Source organism: Branchiostoma belcheri, unplaced genomic scaffold, assembly GCF_001625305.1.
Source record: "Branchiostoma belcheri isolate BF01 breed outbred unplaced genomic scaffold, Haploidv18h27 scaffold147, whole genome shotgun sequence".
NCBI classification, from domain to species: domain Eukaryota; kingdom Metazoa; phylum Chordata; class Leptocardii; order Amphioxiformes; family Branchiostomatidae; genus Branchiostoma; species Branchiostoma belcheri.
Window position 1 is genome coordinate 33,501 of NW_017802902.1, and position 26,886 is coordinate 60,386.

General features: G+C 40.5%; 2 protein-coding genes across 5 annotated transcripts in view; both read left to right on the plus strand.

Annotated features, from left to right (window-relative positions):
- LOC109465056 (titin-like) overlaps positions 1–690 on the plus strand; it is a gene marked incomplete at its 5' end in the record, with an annotated part of 28,590 nt that extends 27,900 nt beyond the window's left edge. Inside the window, one exon of the mRNA XM_019762197.1 lies at positions 595–690. The remainder of the gene's footprint in view (positions 1–594) is intronic.
- A 5,764-nt stretch (positions 691–6,454) lies between these two features.
- Positions 6,455–24,967, plus strand: LOC109465093. 4 transcript variants are annotated; one of them, XR_002139938.1, is made up of 19 exons: positions 6,478–6,573; positions 7,018–7,156; positions 7,938–8,407; positions 9,361–9,478; positions 10,113–10,330; positions 14,440–14,571; positions 14,772–14,939; positions 15,286–15,422; positions 15,567–15,690; positions 16,072–16,155; positions 16,452–16,632; positions 16,766–16,855; positions 17,221–17,307; positions 17,922–17,982; positions 18,349–18,417; positions 19,260–19,447; positions 19,803–19,983; positions 20,308–20,415; positions 24,787–24,967. XR_002139938.1 is itself a non-coding variant. In XM_019762232.1 (18 exons), the coding sequence occupies exons 3-17, from the start codon at positions 7,940–7,942 to the stop codon at positions 19,973–19,975; spliced, it is 2,298 nt and encodes a 765-aa protein (XP_019617791.1). In that variant the 5' UTR covers positions 6,455–6,573; positions 6,915–7,156; positions 7,938–7,939; the 3' UTR covers positions 19,976–19,983; positions 20,308–23,014. The 4 variants fall into 4 exon arrangements, 3 of the variants coding, with proteins under 3 accessions (XP_019617791.1, XP_019617790.1, XP_019617792.1); XM_019762232.1 differs by lacking the exon at positions 24,787–24,967 and having other exon boundaries at positions 6,455–6,573; positions 6,915–7,156; positions 20,308–23,014; XM_019762231.1 differs by lacking the exon at positions 24,787–24,967 and having other exon boundaries at positions 20,308–23,014.
- Positions 24,968–26,886: the final 1,919 nt, after the last annotated feature.

Genomic DNA, 26,886 nt, shown 5'->3' on the forward strand with positions numbered 1-26,886 from the left:
GATCTCAGGTATGCACAGATGCCACATCCTCACAAAATAGTAGATCTCTAAAAATGGCAAATTTCAAAGTTCCGATTTGGAGGGTGGTGATGTTTGTGTAGTCTATATGTGATTAGAAAAAATTCCAGTTGCAACTTGGCACAATATAAGTCTGTACTAGAAGAACTGCAATAACCAGCTACATCGTGGAGCGCTGTGACCTCAGGTATGCATGGATGCCACATCCTCACAAGGAACTAGAAATAAGGAAACTGACAAATCTTTAAGTTCCATTTTGAAGTAGGGTGGTGATGTTTGTGTAGTCAATTTGTGAATAGAAGAGACTTTGGAATGGTTCATTTCTGTAAAAGGATGATATGGAACAGTCCATCTTTGAACAGGGATAGAGAATGAGTGAAATATGCACCATCTGGTTCAGGAAGGACTTTTAAGTATACAATGTACCTCAAAATGGGAAACAAATTCCAGTTACATCTTGGCACCAATATAATTCTGTAGGAGAACTGCAATAACTGCAAGTTTGTATTCATAATCAAGTGAAAGTTATCCCTTTATGGCATGCTTGACTCAAGAACTTTCCCTTTCCTCCTGCAGGTCTCCAGACAACTGGACCCGTGTCAGCGCAGCCGTAAGGAAGACGTCTTACAAGGTGACTCGCCTGGCCCCGGGCTCGACTTACGTCTTCCGAATCTCTGCCTACACGGAGATCGGAGTTGGACCGCCGCTTGTTTCACCGCAGGTCGTGGCCAGACATCCCTTCGGTGAGTCACCGTTGTCTGTGCACACAGGGAGTTACATCATCATTATCTGTGCATGTAGATCAGTTACATCATCATTATCACATAGGGATATATATTAAAGACTGTATAGAAATAAGAAATTCTTCCAAATGATTGTAAAAGTTAGCTATGCTATCTCATACTAGACACCAACTCTTGTATTTAGTTCGATTAGTTTATTAGTTAGGTTAGTCCTAGTATTTGTAGATGCCATACTTTGTACCCTGTACAATTGTTGCGCAATAAAGTTATTATTATTTGTGCATGCAGGAAGTTACATCATCATCTTTGTGGACACAAGGAATTACGTCATCATCATCAGTGCATGAGATCAGAGGAAAAATTGAAAATCTTGTAGAAACTGCTTCACTTTCTTAAACGTTACTGACATTCTTTGACAGTTCCTGTCTAAGAAAGGGCTGGATTTTTCTCAAGCTTTGCTGAAACTTTGTTATTGAAGGTTGGACATCAGAAACATGTACACAAGAAAACAGCTACTCAAGCAACGGGATAGATTTTGAAAACTGTCCGATGTTTCAAGTAGCGTGACTCTTTTTCAGTATCTCTGAAACTCTTCTTTTCATTCAGATGTTCCAAGCCAGCCTGGCAAGCCAGAAGTGTCAGACGTGACAAAGGACTCCATGAAGATCACCTGGACCCTACCGGACACCGACGGAGGCTCCGAGATTCTCGGCTACATCGTCGGGCGTAAGGAGCGTACCGCTGTCAGGTTTGTTTGTTTAGAATCTCTATTAGTGATACAGAATTGTATACTAATCTTCTCTACATTGTAACACCATGATTCAAGACTGCATGCATTCCTTATGCTTGTGTCTGTTTGTCCCCAGGTGGGCCCGTATGAACAAGTCCCTGGTGAAGGACTGCAGGTACATCGATGAGACCGTGGACGAGGGGCTGGAGTACGAGTACCGCATCACCGCAGAGAACGAGGCGGGACGCAGCAAGCCCAGCGCCCCCTCCCAGCCAGCCAACCGTTGCACAGGACCCACTCGGTATGTCAGATTCTGTTGCCATGGAAACTCCAAACTCAATTCTATAGCTCGAAATAAAAAGGACTATTGACAGTATGCAGTTGGTGCAATCAGCAGTGGAAACGTCTGGCTAATAAGTGCTGCAAACAGTAGAATGTATTGTTTAGAAACAGTATATAATAGTATTAATATATACAATTATTATAGTATTAATATATACTGTTTCTAAACAATACATTCTACTAGAAACTATGGCAACAACTTATACCTACCAGAGCCAAGATTCCTTCTAAGCCTAGAGTTTGCTGACAAAGATTGTGAGAAAATCTCTTGCAATCCTTCACCATTTCAAAACCATTTCAAAGTTTAGAGTTATATACTGAGATTCTTAGAGATAAAATATCTTTAACTTGCATTCCTTCATTTCAGAATCAATTCAAAGCTTAAAAATTTACATATTATTAGGAAGATAGTGATGATAAAAATCATTTCAGGATCATTTCAAAGTTTAGAATTCCCGGTTGTGTTTGTTGACGACACCATCCGGTCTAGGAATACTGATTATGTTTTTGAAAATCATCTGTGATATAAATCACATAAAGGTTTAGATTTTGTTCCCCACTTTGTTTTAAACTGCAGTGGGTTGTACCTTCTGTTGATAAATTGCATTATATAAATAATACATATGGTAAGATTTATTTCCTACTTCTGTATGAACTGCAGTGGGTTGTACCTTCTGCTGTGACCACTCATCTGTAACATCTTTGCTTTCAGATACACAACACCACAAGAAAGTTTGCTTCCTGGACAGCGCCCGCAGCCGGTACGTACTTCTGCACGGTCGTGGCGTACAACCCTGCCCTGGCGCCGTCCCAGCCCGCCTGTTCTGACGGCATCACCGTGGACGCGTCCCCGCCTTCTGTGCGCCACGTCCGACTCACGGGATTCCACGCGAGACCGGGGCTGGTGAGCGATGACGGAGGAAACGTGTGGATCGTGAACAAGAACGGGGAACGGGAGATTGTGACTGACCTACCTGAGAGTTGCAGGTATGTACATCAAGTAAACCATTTTACAGTTCCAAGTTTAAATGTTCAGTGTGATAGATTGAAGTCTACAGTCAAAGTTTAAGGCCCCCACACTCAGGCATATATGTGCAATGTCTGCTTGACAAAGAATGGCTTGAGACCTTAAACATTAGTACCTTCGGCCACAATGCATTAGTCTGTGAGGTGGTTTTTATAGAGAGTTCCCAAAATTGTCCTGCTGGAGTGTTTTCATAGCTGTGAGTGCCTAGAATGGGTTATGATTTCTCTTATCAAGTCTTTGATTGAAGATTGTATTTCTGTTAAGTCATAAGAACTGCACAGAACTTGGTCCTCTCCCTGATATGGGCTACCTACCTATGGAGAACCACGTGAGTACTTTGGCTTAAAAATATTTGGCACACTACTCACTTCAAGGGCACTTTGGTTCAAGCAGCTTCCTAAGATCAAGAAGTGATTCCTGGCTAGACATTCTGTCCTTGTGAAAGACACTGTACAGGACTTTCCTAACTAACCAACTGTAAAATGGGTACCTGACTTCTGTGGGGGAGAGGGATTGGCTCTGCCTTCTAATACCGTGTCCTAGACACAGTGGATTAACAACCAACAGATGAATGCCACTCAAAATGTCCTGATTTGGAATTAATCTCCTTTGTTCATCCAGTATAGAATTTGTTCTGTCTATGATGAGTTCATATACTGCTGAGACTGTACAATCATGTGTTTCTTTCTGTAACAGTCACAAGGTTGTCCTTATTTCTTTTTTTCCTTCTACATTCACATGCAGCTACATGTTCAGTGGGAGGGTTGGGATGCTGAAAGCGGAATAGCTGACTATGAGGTTGGCCTCAGGAGTACAAAGTCAGCTACAGTCTCTCCAGACATCCATCCCTACACATCCACAAAGTCCCACCCGGAGCTCAGGCTGTACCACCCAAACCTGGCACAGGGGGCGCTGTTTTACATCGTCGTCCGGGCAACAAACAGGGCCCTTCTTTCAACTACAAAGGTACTGAAAATTCACACTTATCTCCAACTACATGATTGTAGATGATGGAAGAAAATATACTTTCAAATTGTCTATCAGGTTATTCTCTTTCTTTAGCTTGCAGCTGTTTTTCACTTTACCCAACCTAGACACCTAGATGGTGTTGGCCCTATCTTTCCTTGACATCTAATGGGACATAAGCAAAGCTATTTTACATCTTAACAGCACACACAGTATCTATTTTATGACAGATAAGTTTGATACACTTGTAGGTATTAATTGTTATGACTTCATCAACACCACATAGTGAGATAGAAAATATTGATTACTTGAATGATGATCATCATAACAACAGCTCACTGACACTGTGCAGTACAGGCACAGGTACAGCCTGTAGTACAAACCCCCCTTCGGTGGGGACACAATGGTACAGTCCAAAATAAACAACAACAATAAACAACACAGTCTCAACCATGCTTCAAGTAGAGCAACATCATTTACATATATCATCCATTCACAGCTTAGGCACTGGGGTACTTAGAACTTCCATGAAATGTGTTTCTCTAGCATATATAGTACTGTATGCACAACAGGTTACACATTCAGCACCAAGGACAGGTGCCATTGGTAATATAACAAATTGCTGTGGCTTCTTCATTTTTGGGTCAAATGAGCTGAAATTTGGTGTGGAGGTAGAGTGGACAAATACCCTTAGGTGCATTATTCAGTTTTCTGGAAATATGCCTTTAAGTTTTTTTATTTGGGTTTTTAGGCCATTTTCAGGTAAAACATCTGATTGGCCTGAAATTTGGCATGAGGATAGCTTAGCACTACATACTATATTTGCTAAAATATTGGATTTCACTTTTTTCATATAGGCCTGTAAATTGCTTTTTTCAGCTTATTTTGTATCAAAATAGCCCAGAAAGTACATTATTGCCTGTTATACTACTATACTACAGTCCAGTGACCTGAAATGTTAGCCTTTCTAGTTATACATATATTACAGATGATTGCATAAATGATGTACATTTATATTTATGGCAACATGAAATATCAAATTGGCACAGTGTAGATGTACATGATTTCTGATTGTATGATCAACTTTTGGAAGTACAGTGTACATAAGTCTAACAGTTTGGTCTCAGGTTTTACATCCTGTAGAGGTGATAGTCACCTTTTATGTCAACCCATTTACATAATGTGGTAAAGCTTCATAAATGAGTAAATAAATAAATGAATAGGTCAAGAACTGTTTAAACAATAGAAGTGTAAAATGTTTTCTTTGTATCACAGGTGTTTGGTCCTGTAACTGTTGACATCACACCACCTGTCATTGAGACTCCGATCAACGTGACGCACATGACAGTCAACAGTGTAGACTTCCTGGTTGCTGTGTGGTTGGAGGGTTCCATCTACGACACTGAAGACCTGGTGGGCCAAGAACTGGAAGTGGCTGCCGGTGAGTCCAATCTTACCATTTTGTTGAAGATTATAATGTAAGTATGATAGTCATGAAATACTAACGGTAACATTGCTCCTTCCTGTGATTTTCATTATTGAATTTGAGGCAGACTAGTGTAATCTACTTAACAGTCAAACCTGTACAAGTAACCATCTCTAGATAAGGACCACCTGGCCATTGATATACAGTCAAACCTGTACTAGTGATCACCTCTACATAAGGACCACCTGGCCACTAATATACAGTCAAACCTGTACTAGTGACCACCTCTACATTTGTACATAGTGACCACCTTACATGTTGTGTACAAATATGACTTTTGACACAAGCACTGATAATTCTGTTCTTTGTTTGTCCTTTTATTTTCTCGTTAGTTCTGTTCAACCAGTCCCTGTTGACCCACCACACATCTACACCGTTTCCCGGGTCATGTGCAGACGATGTTGACTTCCAGGCCTCCACCACCACCGTGCACACCTACTGGAGCGTTCCGGAACCAATGGAGGACTTCGTGTCGTACGTTTGCTGGACTCTGGAGAGGGAGCAGACCACAGGAGGGTAGGCTCAATTGTCACTGATGTATATTTCCTCTTATTTTTCACTGTATGAATTCAGCCGGCACCAATGCAGGCAACCACAGCATGCGACTATTTTCTGCCCACTACTTGCTGCCTAGCTCCCTTCTTGATTGTGTATTTACAGGTCTCCATACTATTTATAAAAAAAAATTCTTGATTCTGTACATTCCATGATTAGATTCTCAATATTTTTTCAATCTTCTAACATCTTCCATCTAATGACAACTGTTGATAATTTTCAATAGCCATACAGCTACTGGGTAGTTAAACCAGAAGTTTGGGATGTCTAAGTTAAATTTCTTTCACTTTTGCTTCCAGCACAACTTGGGAGGCTGTTAGAACTATAGAAGACGCTCCAAACACCGGTTTTCTGGTGGCCTTGGAGTTACAGCTCTCGCCCGGCGGGCACTAACCGTTCTGCGCTGCACTTCTGCCACCAAGATGGCTGCTTCCAGCCTACTGTGTCCGACGGCTTCTGGGTAACATCTGAACCTCCAGTGCCAATTGAAATCCATGGTATGGACTATGACGAAGCGAACGTGTCGCTGACTTTTTCGTGGAGCGAGTTTGTAACAGTAGAGCTGGCTGGGAGTGAAGCACTGCAGACGACAGCCATGGGTGGATATGAGTGGACACTCTCTGTGTCTGAGAAGGAGAGCTCGGGACTTGGAACTGTCTTGTATCCATGGCAACCAATTGTGGACTTGGAAAGATCAGGACAAAATGTGAGCAAATCTGTGGGTCATAACTAAATGTTTTCAGGCATGAAATCGCAGCTCTTCAAACATTTAGACTTCATAATCATATAGTGTCCAACTCAAAGCTTGAACAACTGATTATATTTTAGCTTGCCAAAACACAAATGTTTTGATGCCATACAATTCTGAGCTGCATAAAAAAAAAATGCCATGACACTGTCTTACTTGATATGTCAGAAGATTAAGATAACAGTACTGTTACAGTACAGTTACTGTAGTGATTACAGGCCAGTGAAGTTTACAATAAATGCTAGAATGTAGAATGATATCCTATGCTTCATGATTCCAAATTTCTTTACAAACTCCAGATCACCACCCGCTACATGTGGGTATTATAGATACTAAAGCATGGATCGTGAAAAAAGGTTCATGATAGATATGGATGTAAAGGAATCCTTTGGTCCTTTGAAGGATTCCTCTGACAGGATTGCATCGTGGATCCGGGAATCCTAAACGCACGGGCTGCTGGGAATCCTGAACGCAGGGGCTGTCGGGAAGGTCATATTCATTCACAAAATGGCGGCCCCCATGATACGTCTATAATTTGCAGGTAAGTAGAAGCAAATACGGCATATGCGCATAAAGTCTAGAGAAGCAGCAAGTCACAAGTGGCACTGTGGCAGGGAAATTTCTTTTGTCCTCTCCGCAAATTAGCTAAAAGCCTAAAATACGTTTGGATACCAGCCGCGAGCTCGGTGAAATCATACACATGTACACCCCCTCCCCAACACAGGAATACCAGATTTACTAACGTTATCAAAAGCATGCACAACACTAACACCGATAGATACTTACCTGCATACAAATCCTGAGCCGATCTAAACTAGTATTCTACAAAGATATGCTACGTTTAATGAATCCAAGCACGTCGTTCCACTGCTTCCAAAGCGAGCTAAACTGGATAAAAGTAATTAACGTTACATCAAAACTTAAAGTTTAAGTTACCTCCTTGCTCACACTGCATTGCTTCATGATCAACATTCTCTCTACGAAGCACCAAAGTTAAGGGAAATACAAGTCTGATTAGTTTTTGTAACAGTGGGGGTTTACAGGCGTTACCAAGTTGGCAACAATCCTAGTTTTGATACTCATTTAAAGCAATGTTTTTAGGGCCCTTTACAATGTAAGAATATTTCTGTGTTTTCACGTGCAATTTTAAAGCCTCCCATTACACCTATCTGTGGTGGGTTCTTAAACCAAGCATGGTGTTGGAGCTGTACTCAAACACAGGACCTATAAAAAATTTCAAACATCGAACATTATTTGCGGCCAAGTGAGGGAATGCCTTAGTTCCTTATTTTGATTAACTCTTCTTTATTCCCTTTTTTCAGACATGTCAAAGTATCCAGGCATCAAAAAGAGGCTGGTTGGTCGGAGACCCAAAGTGAAAATGCGTTTTACTAACGTATCAACTGGCAAAAAGTCTGTAAGCTTTCTAACCACGACAATGCAAGAAGAGCCTATGGATGAGTCAACTGATGACAACCCTCTCACTCCCCAACCTCCTCCATCACCCCCACCACCACCTGATGACAACATAGACCAAACAGAGGCCCAGCGAAGCACCAGCTATGCCTCCTACAAACAACGTGAAGTGACTGGCTGGAGGGACATCCATGAGAAACTTCTCTCAACGGGTACAGAGTTGTCTGCCCCAATGTCCTTGTTCTGCATAATTTGCAATCAGCAACAGTCAACAAGCATATACAGGTGCCAGGATTGTGGCCCAACAGCAACCTTCTGTTTGGAATGCCTGGAGAAGAACCACAAGAATTCTCTTCACCAACCCGAAGTATGGATGGTATGTTTGGCAAAGCTTTTCTTATATAATTATGATTACATTGTAGTTGACAGGTTTTCAGATGGGTTGGGGGGTAATGAGAACCAAGATGGTTGTCACCAGTTGGCTCTTCTGGTACTGTTGTGGCTCATGGCAACTTGTGGGGTATTACAGTTACTAGTACAACTGTACTAGTAGGTAGGGCTGTGTACCGGTACTGCAGTACCGATACTTTATTGTAAAAATTGATTAGATACAGGTACAAAATACCTAATTGCTCAGTACCAGTTCTGTACCTGTATAGAGTTACACTAATTACTAGATGCTTATCTGTGACCTAAAATAGGAAAATTACTGGTCCCCATGGGTCCCAGAGACAGGACATCGCGTTTGTGTTGCGGACTGACAGTGTTAACTACCCTAAAATATCTGTTGTGTATTAGATGTATTAGATATGCTCTCTCGTAGATGTCACTTTGGTCAGGTTTGAGTTGCATGAGGCCACTAAGAGCACATGTAGGAGATGAAAACAAAAACATCTTACTTTTCTTAGTTTTGCCCATAGTTTTTCTGAGCATTCTCCAAAAACAAAAACTAACCCTTAATTGTTAAGTTTATTGATGTTTTTCTCGATATTGAAGGAGTTCAAAAGAACATGTTTATTGGTCAGACTGTTTACGTACAGGTTTAGGTCTGGACCTGTACCTAAACCCTTGTACCTGTACCAGTACCTGTACCTTAGATTTGTTTAGGTACACAGCTCTACTAGTAGGGTATTTGGCCTAGAACCTACAGGTACTGGGTTTCAAGCTCCCCGGGATCCTTTATTGGTATGTTACCTTTTTTAATAATAATAATAAATTCATTAGTACTTAATTACTATGTTACTCATTATTATATATGATCGACATTATGTCATCTTAATCAACATTTTAAAGTAGTTAACCTAAATTTACTTTTTTCTATCTTCTCAGAACACCAGTACATGCTTCCAACCATTCATGGATGCTACAGCCTGTCTGCGGCGCCGTGATGGCCATTATTGTATAACTGGATCATCACCCAGACGTGTGAAAGTATACAATGACTCAGGTGTGGTATGGGTTTCACCTGTTTCCTTCACCCTGTCCCTCTCCCTTTTGGGACTTTTATGGCAAAGGCAAGTAAGGAAGTGACTATGTTATGTGCTCAACGTAATGTGCATGATTGTAAATGTTCTTTTTTTTCATCATTTGTACCTATGATAAGATTTCATTATTATTTTGGTAGTTGTGGCAATGCAGATACTCAAGGCCATATCAAAATCTCTAACTCTTTGTTGTGCCAGATAAACTGTATTAGTTCTATTTTCAGAGTGAGGGCATTTTTTAGGAACGAATTTCAAAATGTAGCTCTGCGTTTTAAAATAAAAAACTAAAAGTAAAAAAAAAATATCTGTACGTAGAGTATGGAAATTCACATAGAATTAGAAAGTTTATTAATATGGTAACATGTGTTTATGTGTACATGTATGCAAGGGTTAGGTGTAACACTAGTCGATCGGTGTAATGTAGCCAGCTGCCGCCGCGCCGCGTGCCTGCGCAGCTGGTGTGTTACACCGAAAGGCAGTTATACCGGCTATACAGATACAGATGTATGCGTACACATGCTTCAAAGCAAATTCAGTCTGCTTGTGTGCTAAAAGCTGGATTTGTTGTTCACTTTCATGTAAATGTGTTTTTGGCAGGACGACCACGTGAACTCGATGTGTACTTCTGTCGATGTGAACCCGAACCATGCCAACTTCTCCGCTTTGGTCTGTGGGCAGCAACCACAGAAAGCCCTGAAACAGCTTTTTCAGTATCTCTACTGGAAAGTTTGGTTTCCTTCAGCCTAGCATGTCATGTTTCTGTAGAAGGGTTCTGCACTGCACTTCGCTGGAAGAATAATCTTGCTAGTTATGAGGTAGGATAACCTTTGAACACTTGTGCCCGGAAAAATCAGTTCGTGCACAATAACTGTAGAGAGGACAATTCAAAAGATGGGTCTTGCTCATCTATACTATACATAAACAATAAGTGTAAATTGACCATCTACGCACCGTGATCTACCGGTATTGATATGACATTTTGCAAAGTTTGTATGACTTTCTTGACTTCCAGATATGAAATATCTATTCAAAACATGTCGACTTGTGTAAAAGGAACTAAATTTACTCAATTTGAAAAAAATACATTTGCTTCATATCACTTTAAGCCACACCAAGTCTTAGAAAGGTAATAAATAGGTACTGGTACGTGCACGTGGCTAGCACCCTGGACCAAAAACGTCCAGAGAGTGCTTACAACTAGTAAGTGAGCAAGTGTAGAGCAGAGTGCCATCCTCTAACTTCAGCATGTTTGCTACTTTTGTAGTACTAGCCAGCATATTACTGGCTGTGCATTGTTGTATATTATGCATACCTCATTCTAAACCTGTTCACCAAAACTTCCTTCATAAAGAGAAAAGACAAAACATGTTGAAAGTACAAGTGCCAAACTCTATTTTCCCAACAATTAGTATTATTTCATCGAATAGTAATAATATATGCCTACAATCCTTATCTTCCATTTTTATCAACTCGAAACAATCTTGGAACCTCCCTAGAAGGCCCAAACTTTCCATATTTACTCCATTCTCCTTATTCTACTTTCTGGAGATATTCAACCCAACCCTGGCCCACGTGTACCTAAGTACCCTTGCGGTGTGTGCCGACGTGCCGTTAAGTGGGAAAGGGCCGATGGGCGCAGGGCAGTCTGTTGCGATTCATGTGACACATGGTATCACACAGACTGCATGGGTATGGCAACACCAGTTTACAACGCAATTAACCAACCCAGTGTGTCTTGGATTTGTTGCAGCTGTGGACTTCCTAACTTCAGCTCCAATTTATTTAGTTCTTCTACCTTTGAAACCTCTAATTGTTTCACCTTTTCCTCATCCAGTCATAGTTCCTGTTCTAGCCCAGGGAACATGATAGGCTCACCTGTTGCCACTTCAACTCCAACTGGTCAAGCTCCAAAACCACCACCTAGGGTCAAAACCCAACAGAAACCCCTTCGGGCGGTAGTCATAAACTTCCAGTCAATAAGGAATAAGGTGTCTGAATTCCATGTCTTCTGTGATACAGTCAAACCAGACGTCATAGTGGGTACTGAGTCATGGCTAGACCCAACTGTAGGCAATAGCGAGATCTTTCCGACATCGTACTCCGCCTACAGGAAGGACAGGGAAGGGCGAGGAGGTGGAGTCTTCATAGCAGTGAAGAACTCCATCATAGCCACTCACCTTCCAGATCCTGACTGTACGAGCGAACTGACATGGGTTCAAATACAGCTTGCACACAGCAAAACAGTACACATAGGGGCTTACTATCGCCCACCATCTGCCGACCAGAGTGACTTGACATCTCTTGAACAGTCCCTGACTCGGATACGAGATCAGTCCAGAAACTCTCACATATGGCTGGCGGGAGACTTTAACCTCCCCACAGCTAGGTGGAACACAGATACCACCTCAAATTCCACCTCAAATCTCTCCAATGGGTATGCTAGACTGGCAAATGACTTTGGCCTCGAACAGGTTATTAACGAACCAACCCATCGTATCGGGCAAACAACAAATACCCTAGACTTATTTTTTACAACAAACCCTACACTTATAGAGAAGAGCAGAATTATACCTGGACTTGGTGACCATGATATACCCTTGCTAGATATATATGCTAAACCACAAACAATACACAAGAAAGATAGGTTAGTATACCTTTGGAAAAAAGCCGATATAGAAGCACTGCAACAGGACATGATGGACTACAGTAATAGCTTTATGAAGGAAGCACCAACAAGAACAGCTTCTGAGAACTGGGAAGCGTTCAAATCAACCTTACTCAGTGCAGCAAACAAGCACATACCACGTAAGAAGGCTAGGAAACGACACAGCCAGCCATGGATCACTCCACAAATCAGGAGGGCCATGCGCAAAAGAGACAAGTTGTATGCTAAAGCCAGGAAATTAAATACCCAAGATGCCTGGTCTAAATTTAAAACATGTAGAAGAGGGGTTAAGCACAGGGTCAAGAAAGCTCACAAAGAATACACCTCAAGTTACTTAGAGGCTAACATACAAGAGAGTCCCAAAGCTTTTTGGAACTATATAAAATCTATTAGACAAGACTCCACTGATACAGCTGCCATAAGGCACCAGGGAGTCCTCACAGCAGACCCCAAAGAGAAGGCAGAGGCCCTCGGGGAACAGTTCGAGTCGGTTTTTACTAAGGAAGACACTAACACCATCCCAACTCTTGGTGAACCTCCAGTACCGACCATACCAGAGCTCAAGGTATCAGTGGAAGGGGTAGCCAAGCTACTCACAAATTTAAATCCAAACAAGGCAACAGGCCCAGACGGGTTATCACCTAGGCTATTAAAAACTGTAGCTACTCAGGTCTCACCTATATTAACAGTCATTTTCACACAATCCCTAACCACTGGTGATGTGCCTCTAGATTGGAGGTCTGCAAACATCACACCTATCTATAAAAAAGGTGACAAGGCTGCGCCAGCAAACTACCGGCCAGTCTCACTGACGTCTGTTTGTAGCAAAATTTTAGAACATATTGTGCACTGCCATATAATGTCCCATCTTGACAAATACAATATTTTATGCCCGGTACAGCATGGTTTCCGAAAAGGACTTTCGTGTGAGACCCAACTACTAGTAACTACCCATGATCTAGCACATGGTCTTGACCAAAACTTTCAAATTGATGCCGTGGTGCTGGACTTCAGCAAGGCGTTTGATACGGTACCGCATCAACGCCTGCTGAGTAAGCTCCAGTACTACGGCATCAAAGGGCACATCTTGTCCTGGCTCAAAGCCTTCCTAACGGAGCGGACACAGACCGTAGTTCTTGACGGCGAATCCTCCAAACCCTCAAGGGTTACATCCGGTGTGCCTCAGGGCACGGTCTTGGGCCCGCTTCTTTTTCTCCTCTACATAAATGATTTGCCCGACATAGTTAATAGTAACGTACGTTTGTTTGCCGACGACTGTTTGTTATACCGGGTTATTAAGAGCCCGACAGACGCCCAGGGCTTACAGGCCGACCTGGACGCGCTGACCGAGTGGCAGGATCGTTGGCAAATGAATTTTAACCCAGCTAAATGTCACACTATTCACATTACACGCAAACGTAGACCACTTGTTACGCAGTACAGTCTTTGCTCGGTAAATCTTACGACTGTAAAAATCGTACCCTTACTTGGGAGTTCACATCTCCAACGACATGCGTTGGGATGCTCACATTGCTCACGCTACTGGTAAGGCAAACAGGACCTTGGGAGTTATCCGGCGTAACTTATGCCATTGCACATCGCAAGTCAAAAACACTTGCTATAAAGCCCTGGTGCGCCCTCAACTCGAGTACTGCGCCTCAGTGTGGGACCCCTACACAGCTGGTGGGGTGCAGGCAGTTGAGCGCGTACAACGCAGGGCAGCCCGGATGGTCATGAATGACTATGCCCGCACCAGTAGTGTGACTGAAATGTTGCAAAAACTCCAATGGCCCACTCTTGCAAACAGAAGAAGAGAGGCACGTCTGACTACAATGTTCAAAATAACTCACGGTCACATGCACATACCCTCTGAACAATATCTTATTCCTGCACAGCGGCGCACCAGAGGTAGCCACGCCTTTAAATACAATATTATTCCTGCAACAAAAGACTGTTTCAAATTCTCATTTTTCCCACGCTCGATACGAGAGTGGAACAGCTTACCTGCCCAGGCCATACAGGCACAATCTGTGGAGGCCTTTCGGGCCTCTCTACTGTAAGGTCCACGCACCTCCCCCCCCCTCAGCGATACCCCTTACGGGGTTGTTAGAGGAACGAAAGAAGAAGAAGAAGAAAGGCTGACACACCAGATTGTTATTCTGATAAAGACGGTGCATTATTATATGAGTTAGGAGTTTTGATATTCGGCTCCATTGTTACCGTTTTTGATGTTTGGTCTTTTTTTTAAATTTCAAATAGTCTGACAGTCTATACAGAGCACTGGTGTGTGCACCAATTGCAGAGTTCCGCCACTACCTTTATAAGAAGTCAACACTGCAGCATATTTGTGCAGACCTAGATGATGGAACACATTGCCCAGCATGCCCCAAGGTATGTGTCCAACATCATTACAAATTACAATTCATGGAAAATATGGTAGCCACGCAAGTTTCAGTTACTGAGAGAAAATTATGATTATTGACATATATTTGTTTTTCAATTTCTTTAGTATCATGATATTGGTTATTTGAGTGTTGATTGTGTATGAATTAATGATGTATTATGAAATCATCTCTTTTTTTTACTCTCAGAGGGATGGGGAGCAAATTGTCTTACTGGATGCAAACTTTGGCCTGGTACGCAAGGCGAGCTCTGGTACAAGTCATGCAGCACCACATCACGGCAACAGGATGTTTGCTGAAGATGCAAAAGTAGAAAGTTTCTTGGATACTTATTCTGATGCAAGTAAACCCGATGAGGTGAGATACTGCAAGATTTTACATGATAAACCTGATACTTATATTGCCAGTGTTTGTTTTACAATACTTCAGTTTGGGCAAAGAGGTAATGATCTTATATGCGCCGATCAGACGTGATGTGCATGTATTATGTTAGTTACATGTATGTAGTACTGGTAAGTTAGTGCAACTGCTTTACCACACTACGGTAAATGTAAAAATTTAGAACATAAAGGTCACAGTGCAGGAGTGCTTTCTTCTGTTGTGATAAATCTCGAAACCATGGTAAACATCCGCAGTAATACAATCATGTACAAATGTATCTACAACTTAAGGTACGACCATAATGTATTGTATTAACTTCCAGGACTGTAGCGACTTTCAGGCTGGGTCCAAGATAAGATCCAAAAACAAACAGACAAAACTGGATGTAACAGGAGTGTTCGGGGCCACCTGTAGACATGAGATGCCACTGCAATTCATCAATATGACCCAGGGAGAAAGGTAAGCAATCATAAGATATATTAGTTGCATCTTTAAGCACAGGCAGTGAATGCATACTGTGCAGTTATCATCCTCTACATTGTATGCTGCAATTTATAAAGGAAGAAAAGCAAAGTAATGATCATTTCTTCACTTTCCATTCAGATTGGGGTACCCAGTTTTCCTCATAAAGGAACTCCTGAAGCAGGCACAGGACAACAACCTACAACTTCGTGTCATTTATGACATTGCCTGTGTCCTGAAGTCACATCTACAAGTACCTCGTTCGGTAATTGGTTTTTTTATTGCAAATACTAAACACTACCCATACATAGATTTTTTCACATAGTAAAGATTACGGATCCATGGAAATTGATGCAGAAACCATGCCACATTTCTTTTACAGAAGAAAGGTATTTGTGGCACTGTTGTGACTCTTTGGTCATAGTTACAGTAAGCAGAATTTCTTTTCTTTTTCTAGGAACAGGCCAAAATCAATGCACGCGCAGACGTCATCCATACAATTTCTTGGTGTGGCCTTACCTCTATTACTTACATGACAAATGTTCTTCCTTCATTGTGATTTTGATACTGAAGAAAGATACGATGTTGAAAGGACTTGTGGAATTGGATGATTTTCAATTTTTTATGTAATTTTTTCATTTTTAAGGGAAATGCACAAGAGAACCTTTCACAGCACCTGCAGTTTGCAATACCATCATTTCATATATATGGCCACAAGACACACTGTCAGGTAGTTTTTCCTTTTTCCCCAGACAGACATTGTTTTGCTTTTGATTTACGTAAAGATGTGAGACTGTCAGTAATTATGTTTAAGTCTTAGATACAAATATATATGCTGTTATAAGTACCTAGTACATGTATGTACATTGTACTGAGTGAAAACTACTGTATCAATGCAATACAGTATAACAAAATAGTAGTGGATATAGAAACCTTAACATTTAAGTAAGATGTTGTTGAATAGCTGAGAAAAATAGATAGACATGCAAAATGATGACATTTGTTTTGGTTCTAATTTCTTGATAGATATTGTACAGCACACGGCGGCAGGAGGGGTACGTTCTAACTGACGGGGAAGGGATGGAGAGGTTATGGTCATACCTCAGGCCATTCTTCAGGTCAACAAAGGAAATGACACGATCTCATCGTCTGGATATGTTGACTGATGGCATACTGCACTATGCCAGACGCAAGTCAACTGACATAGGTGAATTTTTTACATCCTTAACTTTCCTACATTGTGCTTTGGTTTTGGGTAACATTAGATTAAGAAAATCAGGCCAAATTTTGTATTGTTTCAGCAGCAAACTGTCATTTTTACTGATAAATGTGTATTTCAGAATTGAGCATATGCCACAGAATGGAAAAAGCTGAGAAAATGTATGCTGAAGCAGATAAAGAGTTGGAAGAGATCATTGCCCAGGCACCTGGTAAATGCATACATCTTTCTGCACAATTTCCAAATTTGAACTCATAATTATATCGTCAATTGTATGGCAATGATATGCATGTACATGTATGTATGATATTGTATGTATGCCTGTCTGTATGTATGTATGTGTGTATGTGCCTTATTGTAGATTTAACTTACAATTGAATCTTGAATGAAAGTATAATAATATTGACATGACTTCCATTATGGATTATAGACAATTCCCACAACTTAGGCAATGAAACCATTGCACCTGGATGTTATAGCATGCACTTACAAAAGTTTTTCATCTGTAGTTAAAAGTCACTGTAATATAAGAATTGTCTGATGATGTTTTGGTACTTCTTGTTGATATAATCTTAGTTCCAGTCTCAGAAGAGGACATCCTCAGGTGGGACAAAGAGGAGAAGGAGACTATACTCCAACACAAGCGTAGACCAACGTCTACAGGTATGTGCATGTTAAGTAGTTTGTCATTTTTAGAACCATAAATATGTGTCTTAAAATAGACAGTCATTTTATAATGACTTTCCAAGTTTGAATCTACACACACATGTATGCATGATGTTAGGGCATATTGTTTTGTCTACATGTACTTCAACACGAGGTTATCACAGTCTGTGTTTACCATACTGTTAATGTGTTGTCCATACTGTTAATTTGGCCAGATTTCCACTACACCACGAAGATGCCACTTCAGGCAGGACATGCACCCAGACATTGTGCCCTTGGGAAAGGCACTTAACACGCATTTCTCCCTCAGTAAGAGGGATCCTGAGCCTTACTAGGGTTTGGGTTGGCGTTAGGAAGAGCATCCAGCCATAAAAAATCTTACTTAAAAAAAAAAGACTTGCACTTGGTGCAAGCACGTCTAACCCCCATTTCGCGGAAAACTGAAAATTGGTTTAAAACAAAGTTTGTGACATTTCAAACAAACACAATATCTTCAGGCTTGTCATATATGTTTGTACCCTTTTCCTGTTCATAATTGTTGTCTATGTATTGTAACAGTGGCAGTGTTTTAATGAGAGAGAGATCTCAGTAAGTTGTTGTACTATTTCCAGCTGGTCCTCGCAAGTGTGAAAAGGAGTATGTCATGAAGCTCACAGAATTCCATGCATTACGGTGGGTGTAATTCAGTTTTTGATCGTTTGCAGACATAAAATAATCAGTCAATGCTTTGAACACTAGTACATGGTATTTGTTGAAGCACCAATTGCAGCACACTAGGAAGGCAGGATAATTTTAGCAGTTTTTTCCTTCTGTTTTGTAGTTGCTAAAACTTTATTATGCAGTAGAAAGATAATAAAATAGAAACACATGTATCCCAGTGTCATGATTTTGCAGTGGAGAAGTCAACATGAAAAAAAAAATTACGGCCACTGTTCACATTTCACGATTGTACACATTTGACATTGACACTGTGGAGCAGTTGTGAAAACAAGGTAATCTTGAGTCTCTGATCATCAACTTACATGTATCTAATTTCAGGGAAGAAATTGAAAATGCAGAGGATGGAAGCTTAAGTGACCTGGCTGCTTCCTATTCAGTACTCAAGGGGTAAGTAAGTAGATTTATCAGCCATGAGTATTTTTCTTAATCCACAGTGGCATGGGCCAACCATTCTCAATTTTAAATTGAAGTAAATTGGGGCTCCTGTTAACTAGTAAGTACATGTAAGGCCACACTGATTTAATTTTATGGATGACATCCTATGAAGACCCCCAAACTAGTGCGCGCTGGCGAATAAAAAAAAAATTCCGGCCAAAAATAAAAATGCTACTAAACCACAGCTGGTATTGTGAATTCGCCACAGTACTTAGTGACGTATACGATAAGCCGGCACATGCTGGCTTTTTGCAGCATTTATGAATCGGTACTGTATTTATGTACTGAGTTCTTGAGTCGCGGAGCTTCGAATTCGCTAGCCTGGGTGCTCGGCTCCGTTTTCCACTGACTACCATGGACTACCCAGGCCTAGAGCCAGGCAAGAGCCTTGGTGGATCTTTTTTTTTTTGAGGGCGACAGGCGATAATCAATGCGCGCGCGGATGTCATCCATAAAATTAAGTCGGTGTGGCCTAGGGTCACAGCAAGTAATTTTTATGGATAACAATTTTTTCATGATGTAGAAATAAAACAAATCTTGTTGCCATGTGACGGTGGTTAACAAGCCAAAACGTCTATAAGCTCTGTTGCAAAATGCTCTATAATCCGAACTGCACATTTCTGTTTATCTTTTTTTGTTGTTGTTTTTCCCCCGCCTTGTTTTTTTAGCCTTATCACATTACATTTGCAGTCTATGGAGATTGGAGAATATTACCCAAAACATTTAATTGTTGTGGCCATAATAAAAACCACTTCTTGAAAACTGGAGTTGAGCTAATGTTGTTTTGCTCACAGGATGAAAGAAAAACTGAAAACGATGGAAGCAAAGCACAAACTTGGGCGGCGATGGAAACCCTCAGATCCTAAGTATCAGCGAATACTAAAGTTAGTGGATGAGGAGGCAAGAACCCAACTCCTTGACAAGGCCAGAACCCAGGCATGGGAACTGGCCTATTTGCTTGGGTTAAAAGTAAAATACCCAGGTATGTATTCTACATTTTATAAAAAGTATTAATGATATGCTCAATACACAACACACATGTACATTGTACATCAAACTTTATGTACATGTGTACATGTGTACATTACACTACTAGTATTTGAAAGACATTTTTTAATTTTTGTGTAGTTTGCAGGTTCTTTTACTCTGTGCTTCTGATTATTATAGTAAAAAGTGATTTATATATTGTCCATTTGATTCAAATGACTACTATTTTCAGGTTGCAAGAATTGTTTTAGTAGCATGCCATCCAGTGCAAGAGTGCTAGGCATCTTTCATATTTCTTTTAAGTACTGTTTACATTCAGGAGCCTCAATGCTTCCTGTTTTCCTTGCCAGATGGACAAGCGATAGCAGTTAAGCTGTCGAGACAGCTGAAAACAAGTTGGAAAAAACTTGTACTGAATACAACAACATCCAATGGGCCCCACAACAGACCAAGTTTCCCAGTACCATCACCAGTGCAGAGGCAAGACAACCTCAATGGGATGTATACACCAATCTTGATCTAACATTTACGGTATGTCTTGCACATAGTATATACTCATCATTACACGTGCATTTGCCTGAGGCTTACACCTGTTTCGTTTTCTGTGAATGTAATCTGAATGTAATTTGATAGATGTACAATAACAAATGTGTGTTTTCACATTTTCATCAATTACTCCAAAATCGTCACACTTATGTCCTGCAATTTTCTTTGGGATAATTCGTCACTAAACTACATAAATATTGTGTGTAACTTTTCAGAACCAAAACAGGTTATTGTTATACTGTTAGAAGACTAGCTAATTTGTAATTAAATATCTAAGGAAAGTAATGTAACGCTTTACTGCTTCTCCAGGTACAAGAAGGGATACCTCATAGTGTTCAGCGGAACGCTATCGACACACTGAACAAGAAACTGCGGGCAAAGGAAGAGCAGCAAATGTTGAGGGAGGAGATGGTGGAGGTAATGAAGCATCTGCTCCAGGAGTACACCATAGCAGAACAGGCTCTTCATGAAAGAAGCAAGTTGGGTGAACAGGCATCTCTTATCAGTCACCTCATAAACCTGGAGAAAAGGCTGATGTGTGCCGTTGGTGTAAGGCGTCCCACGGTTGACCACAGCAAAGATCTCATTTAATATTATAATGACCTACTTGAATATTATAATGAGCCAAATGCAGTCTTGAAACTTGTAAATATGCAACAGTTTGAGTGATAACCCAGTGCCTCTGCCCCGCCTGCCGTTTTGCATTTGATTTGTGCGCTAATTCCATCCTGTGGAGTTAATTGGTACCCCTCTCTTTTGTTCTCAATTGGCTGATCAAGAGCAGAACGGATGTCAGGCTTGCATAAATACTAGTAACACAGACAAAACAACTGTAAGCAATGATCAACAAGTTCTATTTGAAGCTCTTGCTGTAAGTTACAACACATTTATTCTGATTTGAATCTGGCCCCCAAACAACCTGAAGATATATGTAAGTTACCTCCAGCATGACCTACAAAGGGCCCCTTTAGGAAGGGCCACAAATATTAGAACCCATAAAAAAATGGGGATAACTGACATGGAGAGTGGGCCACAGTGATTCCCTGTAACACTAACAGATAAACATGGCCTCCCGAGCTCACCCAACCATCATGATGGTGATATAACCTCCTTGGTTAAGAGTCGGGAGCAAGGTCGGCTATAGTGTTCGGCTGTGCCAGTTTAGTATCTAAAACATTAGGGTGTGGACAGTACGTTATTAGAAATTGTTTGGAACATCTTGGAAAAGGTTTAATAGCCCCAACTATTTCCGATAAAGCTAATCTCTGCAAATTCACCCAGTATTGACCCGTTCAGACTATATGCCAGACAGTTCCCAGCCTCAATACACATGCCCTGTTATTAGACTCGGTTAGACAAAGGAGATATGATATGCCAAGAGACCATTGAGTTTGGTTAGACTAAGGAGGTTATATTTAACCTCCTTGGATAGACCCTGTGAAAAAACTTTCGGAAGGGAAATGCTGCCCCCTGGATTGAGAAGGTAGCCTACATAGCAGCCCTGGTAACAGTCTGGCACCCAGGCTATGAGCCGTATAAACCTTTCATTCAATTGTTGTCAATTTGTTATTGTCTGTAAAACATTTTCTTTCAAGACCTATATTGAAAAAAAGGAAAGCTGGGCCGAGCTGTAGTGAACAATTACTGCGCATAACAAAAGACTGCCAACCTTTTGTCTTGTGGCAAGGGTAAATTACAGATAATTACGTCTCATAGAGGTGCTAAATACACGACTAATTGGCCTACCGACGTGATTGACAGCTAGAATTTGCTAAGAAGGTAAAGATTCATAATCTTAACTTTGAAGCATTTTGAGGAACTATAGCCATGCCCAGGGAATGTCAGATTCAAAGTAGAATGATTGGTAATGTCCTGAACTACCCAAACCGGTTTAGATCCGTTTGCTTATCATGAACTGTCTTTTGATATAGGGCAAGGAAGTTAGGGTTACCCTAAAATTATGGCATTGAAATGGACAAAAACATATTTCATAAAAAGCAGGAATAATATTTCAAATATATCAAAACAGTTTCTAAATGGTGACAGATGTAAGAATGTACTCTCCAAAAAGCATCTGTCTATGATGTTGGCTATAGTTCCTCGATTTACGTTTTCTGTTTAAGAATTATGCATCATATCAGACATAGAAATATGCAAATATAAGAAATATATCAACATGAAAGTAATATTTCAACACTCAACAAGTTGTATTTTGCCTTTCCCCCAAGTTTGAACCATTTCTGACCAGCTACGGCTGAGTTATGGCATTTTTCCGAAAGGACCTGAAAAATCAGTAAATTGGCACCGTGGGACGCCTTACACCAACTGAGTTGAAGTGGCACATTTTAGTGGTATGGGGATTCGTTAATCACAATACGAGACTATACACGAGTAACTGTAAGTCTATCCTGGTCCACTACCAGTACACTGGCGCTCCTTTTCTTACCTGTGCATAATCCATTGTACAAATACAGTTTATCAATAATGTACAGAACAAGTCCACTATAAATAGCATTAACACTCTCTAATATTCTATATTCTGTTGATTATTCTGCTTAATCACTTAGCATGTAGTGGGTAGAGCTCAAATTTTGCATTGATTAAAATGTTTCCTTAGGCCACACCAATTTATTTTCTTGGTTAACGGATTTTTGTAGAAAAAAAATGGAGCGGGCGGGCGAAAAAAAATAAATAAATAAAAATTTGATACTACCTGCCATACAGCCATGTAGTGTGAAATCCAGACTGCTTATTAAGTTTCGAAAATACTGGGAAAGAAACAAAAGACAAGAGAGGATGTACTGTATTGTGTTTTATTTGCTATCCACACCATTGGGTTGATAATCTTTTTCGTACACGAGCAAAATGCAGAAAACAAGTTTTAGCATGTTACTTCCAAGTTCCACTATCATCATATGTACTCTAAAACATGCAGCTGATTTATAGAATTTCCCCATAAATTATGCAAATTATATCCATATTTGCATAATTGTCACATAATTATATGAAGGATCACGTAAGCTACCTACATACCAAAAATCACGACGATCCGTCAACCGGTTCTTGAGTTATCCCCTTTTGAATATTTTAAAGAATATATCGCTGCAGTTCCAGAGCAAGCCTATTCTGTACTGTTCCTCTGAGCTACTACAACTCTCCCCAGTATGGACAAAAAGTCGCAGTTTAGATAATCAAAACGATTTAGATTTAGATAAAATACGGCTTAAAGCACTTTTTTCTCTTACGTATTTTGTTTTGGTAGAAAGAATCATTTGCAACTAGTAACTGTGACAAGCTTTGTCAGACAAGCTGATGCGACCAAGGAAGCTTTGGTCTCTAATCAAGCCTTGTAACAGTTCTCTTGTGTGGGAGGGGTGGAGGGGTGGAAATTACTTCCCCTCCCAGGAGAAGGGGCTGTGCTAGCAACCTCCATGGAGGTCCTCTGCGGAGGTCCTCAATGGAGGTTGCTAGCACAGCCCTCAGCTCACTTTTTTTTTAAGTGTTATTAGTGATCTGCGTTGCTAAAGTATTGTTATATATTGGTTTTCTTTGCATTATCTTTGTTTCCATTAATTCAGAGGTGGGCTCTGTATAAGCCTTCTTGGCTTCCTACCCCTTCCTGCACACTATTTCCTTTATTTCAATGTAAACCTGTGCCAACATTTTACGGCAAGATTTTACCCCAATATCAAGTAATATACTTTGACAAACCCTAAGTGAGCCTCGCTGGGTTACGTAACCAAATAGCCGCCAGACAGGATTTACAAAAGTGCCGCCATAAAGTAGTGCGTATATAAAGACAAAACATCTTAATAGTTATGATAAGTTTTCGGTTTTAAACAGTTGGGTTACTTTTATAAATGTTATATTTGTTACGCAATTAGTAGAATTAGTAGAATAATGTTTCGTATCGTATAGTGATATTCACCAGTTCTGGCGGATGGATATAGAGAGTACTTCAGTTGGAGAAGAAGGGCAGTAGCGTGAGGTGGGTAGATTCTATTTTCAGATCCTTTTGTCTTCACAAAGGTGGCTGATTTGTGGTCGCCCCTTACATTTTATGTGTAGAATGAACCTTTAACATGTTGTGGTAACTTGTATGTCGCTGTCGGCAAGGTCTATTGATTCTGCCGTTTAAATGACTTTTTTTATTCGTGATATCATAACGATCGTCTGTACGGTGGCAGCCCTAAGACTGAATTGGAGGCAAGAATTAAGAAGACAAGGTGTTGTTGAACCTAGAGGTTCTTACTCGGAATTGTGTTAACACAGAGATCAATACGTCTCTGGTACAAGGTAGATAGTGAGAGTAGGCTTGATGCTATATCATAGCTAACAAAGTGATTCGGCATGCCCTATTTTGTACTGCTTCAATGGACTTGGACTGGATCAAGTTTAGTTCGTGTAACTTTAAGGCAGTTTATGGAATGTGTCTCATGACCAGAAATCTGCCAAGAATTGTGTATAATGCCGGTCGCAGCTGACAACTGATGAGTATTTTGTCTACGTGAAAGCGGTTCAGAACTGTGTTTTGGACAATATTCTCGGACGACATATTGGAACAATTCACAGCCTAATACACATATTCCTATTCGTGCTATTTCTGTACTCTAGATGCATATTCAAGCCAAAAAGATATATTTTTTTCAGGCGAGAGCCACTTGACAAATTATTTCTGTGTTTACTGGCCGCGATCGTCATCAACTAAATCAAAAAACACAATGCAACAACAGTATTACTATATTAAAGTACTAAACTTTGTTCTTAATCTTTGTTTTTCCTCCACAGGAACACTTGAAATGAACATCGAGCAACATAGGTCAGCTGCGAGAAACATCCCAATATCATGGAACACCAACAGCCGTTCACCGAAAAGATCCACACTTTCAGTGTCAAAAGCAGAATTTTTCTGTAACGTAGTCATCACAGTGTAACATCTGTTCCCCTTGGCCTCAATATTAGAACTACACTGAGATGGTGCTAACACTGACGACAGACCAAATTATCCCTGAAGTTAATTGGTATACGGCAGAACATCCAGCTATTCTTACAGCTGTCAATATAGATATTTTGAATGGCCAAACCATGGATCGATTTGTTTTCGCAGAAATGTGACGTCGGGGTTTCTGAATTGGGTATACCAGCGGAACAGGAAGTTGCTGAAATTGAGCTCTCTGCTTTCCTGCCCTGCGCTTCTACCACACATAGCACAAGTAGCTCATCTGTTACACCCTTGATGCCTATCTGTAACACTTCCAAGCTTTTGTGGTGGTCAACGTAGCTTTGGCGACCAGCTGATTTTCAGCGATGGCGGCCGATATTCGCGCTTTTTCAAGCCCGAATACTAACTGGATAGGATTGAATGTAGTTGCTGCAGTTTTACGATTGTTATCAGAAGCGATGTCATACAATTTCTTTATGGAGATGTCGAAAGTAGACCTGTTAGTTTCCCCAATTTCCCCATATTCCTGAGCTTAGCTTACAGTAAAAGGGGCCATGTTTGTGGGAAGTGTTTAATATTAATTAAACAGCAACATGAGAATTTCACGGGTGTGAAACCGTGCATCTGCTACTGAATCCCGTTATCCCCTCAGGAACAGCAACCACCTGACTGTTGAACTTACCAAAACCTCCAGAGGCCAGAGAAAATTCTTCTACCGAGCTACGTCACTCTGGAATACTCTCTCCAGTGACGCTCGTACTGCCACTACTATTGCCTCCTTCAAAAGAAAGCTATGGGACTCCTTAGGTGACCCCTACAAGCCTTAGGTTTGTGACCCTGACCTCTCCACGTTGTTGTTTTGTATTGTTGCAATGTATGTATAAATGTTTGTCCTGTCAGCAGGGCAAGCCCTTGATAATAGCCGTCTGGCTAGTTGGGCTGCCCTGGCTGTACACCTTGTCTTTCTACAGTTGAACCAATAAATAAAAAATAAATAAAAATTTCACGGGTAACATTCCAGGGGTCAATCCCAGTGATGGGGCCAGCATTCTACAAAACTTGCTAAGTTTTACTAGTAAGAGTGGGTTAAATGTAGTTACTATCTATATATATTAGCACATGCTAATTTCTAACAAACAAAATTTGGGAGGGAGTATAGCTCAGGATTATACATTATGCAGGTGCTTAGTAACCCCATCTATATGAAACTGGATTCAGGAAAAACTACAGGACATCAGATAACATTTTCATATCAAAAACCCTTATATTTGAATACACTGTCGGGAAAACGCTTATTTATACTTGTTTTGTTGACCTATCAAAAGCCTAATTGACTCCATTTGGCACGAAAGACTGTTATACAAACTTCTGTCCAACAACTCTTTGATATAATCAAAAACTTAAATGTATATACCCAGTCAAAGGCCAGTGTTAAAACATGAGGGAAGGTTTGTCTATACCGGCTAATCTATAGATACAGATACTGTCAGGAATGGAAAAAAAAACTATAGTACATATATCTAACAGAAGAGGCCTTCTATTCTCTAATCTTAGTTTCTCGCTATATAATAAAGAGATACAGAGATAGCTCCACCATCTTGTCACTTTGGGGTTATATTTACAAGAGGAGATTAGCGTAGCCATGAAAAACCTGCAAAAGAGGCCTACCCAAAACAAACAATCATCAAAATAGTATAACGAATCTTAGCATTTATATGTAGAGTTGTAACAGATCTAAGTGAATATGTTGGTCAATACTCTGTAAAGTCTATTACTTATAGAATCTGTATGGTCCATACACAACTGCTCATTGTATAGATCATTAGCGTAGTCTAGCACGTACTTGTGATATGCACTAGTTCTTAGTTGTATTCAGCATACTGATAAAGATAGTACCCGCTGAATCTATATGCAGTATTTTAGTGGACACATACTAGCTAGTAATC

Coding starts and splice junctions, on each gene's coding strand:
- LOC109465093 (XM_019762232.1), top strand. CDS start 7,940: ATGTCAAAGTATCCAGGCATCAAAAAGAGGCTGGTTGGTCGGAGACCC. Junction 14,940..15,285: donor ATGCAAGTAAACCCGATGAG/GTGAGATACTGC, acceptor ATTAACTTCCAG/GACTGTAGCGACTTTCAGGC. Junction 16,856..17,220: donor GATCATTGCCCAGGCACCTG/GTAAATGCATAC, acceptor ATATAATCTTAG/TTCCAGTCTCAGAAGAGGAC.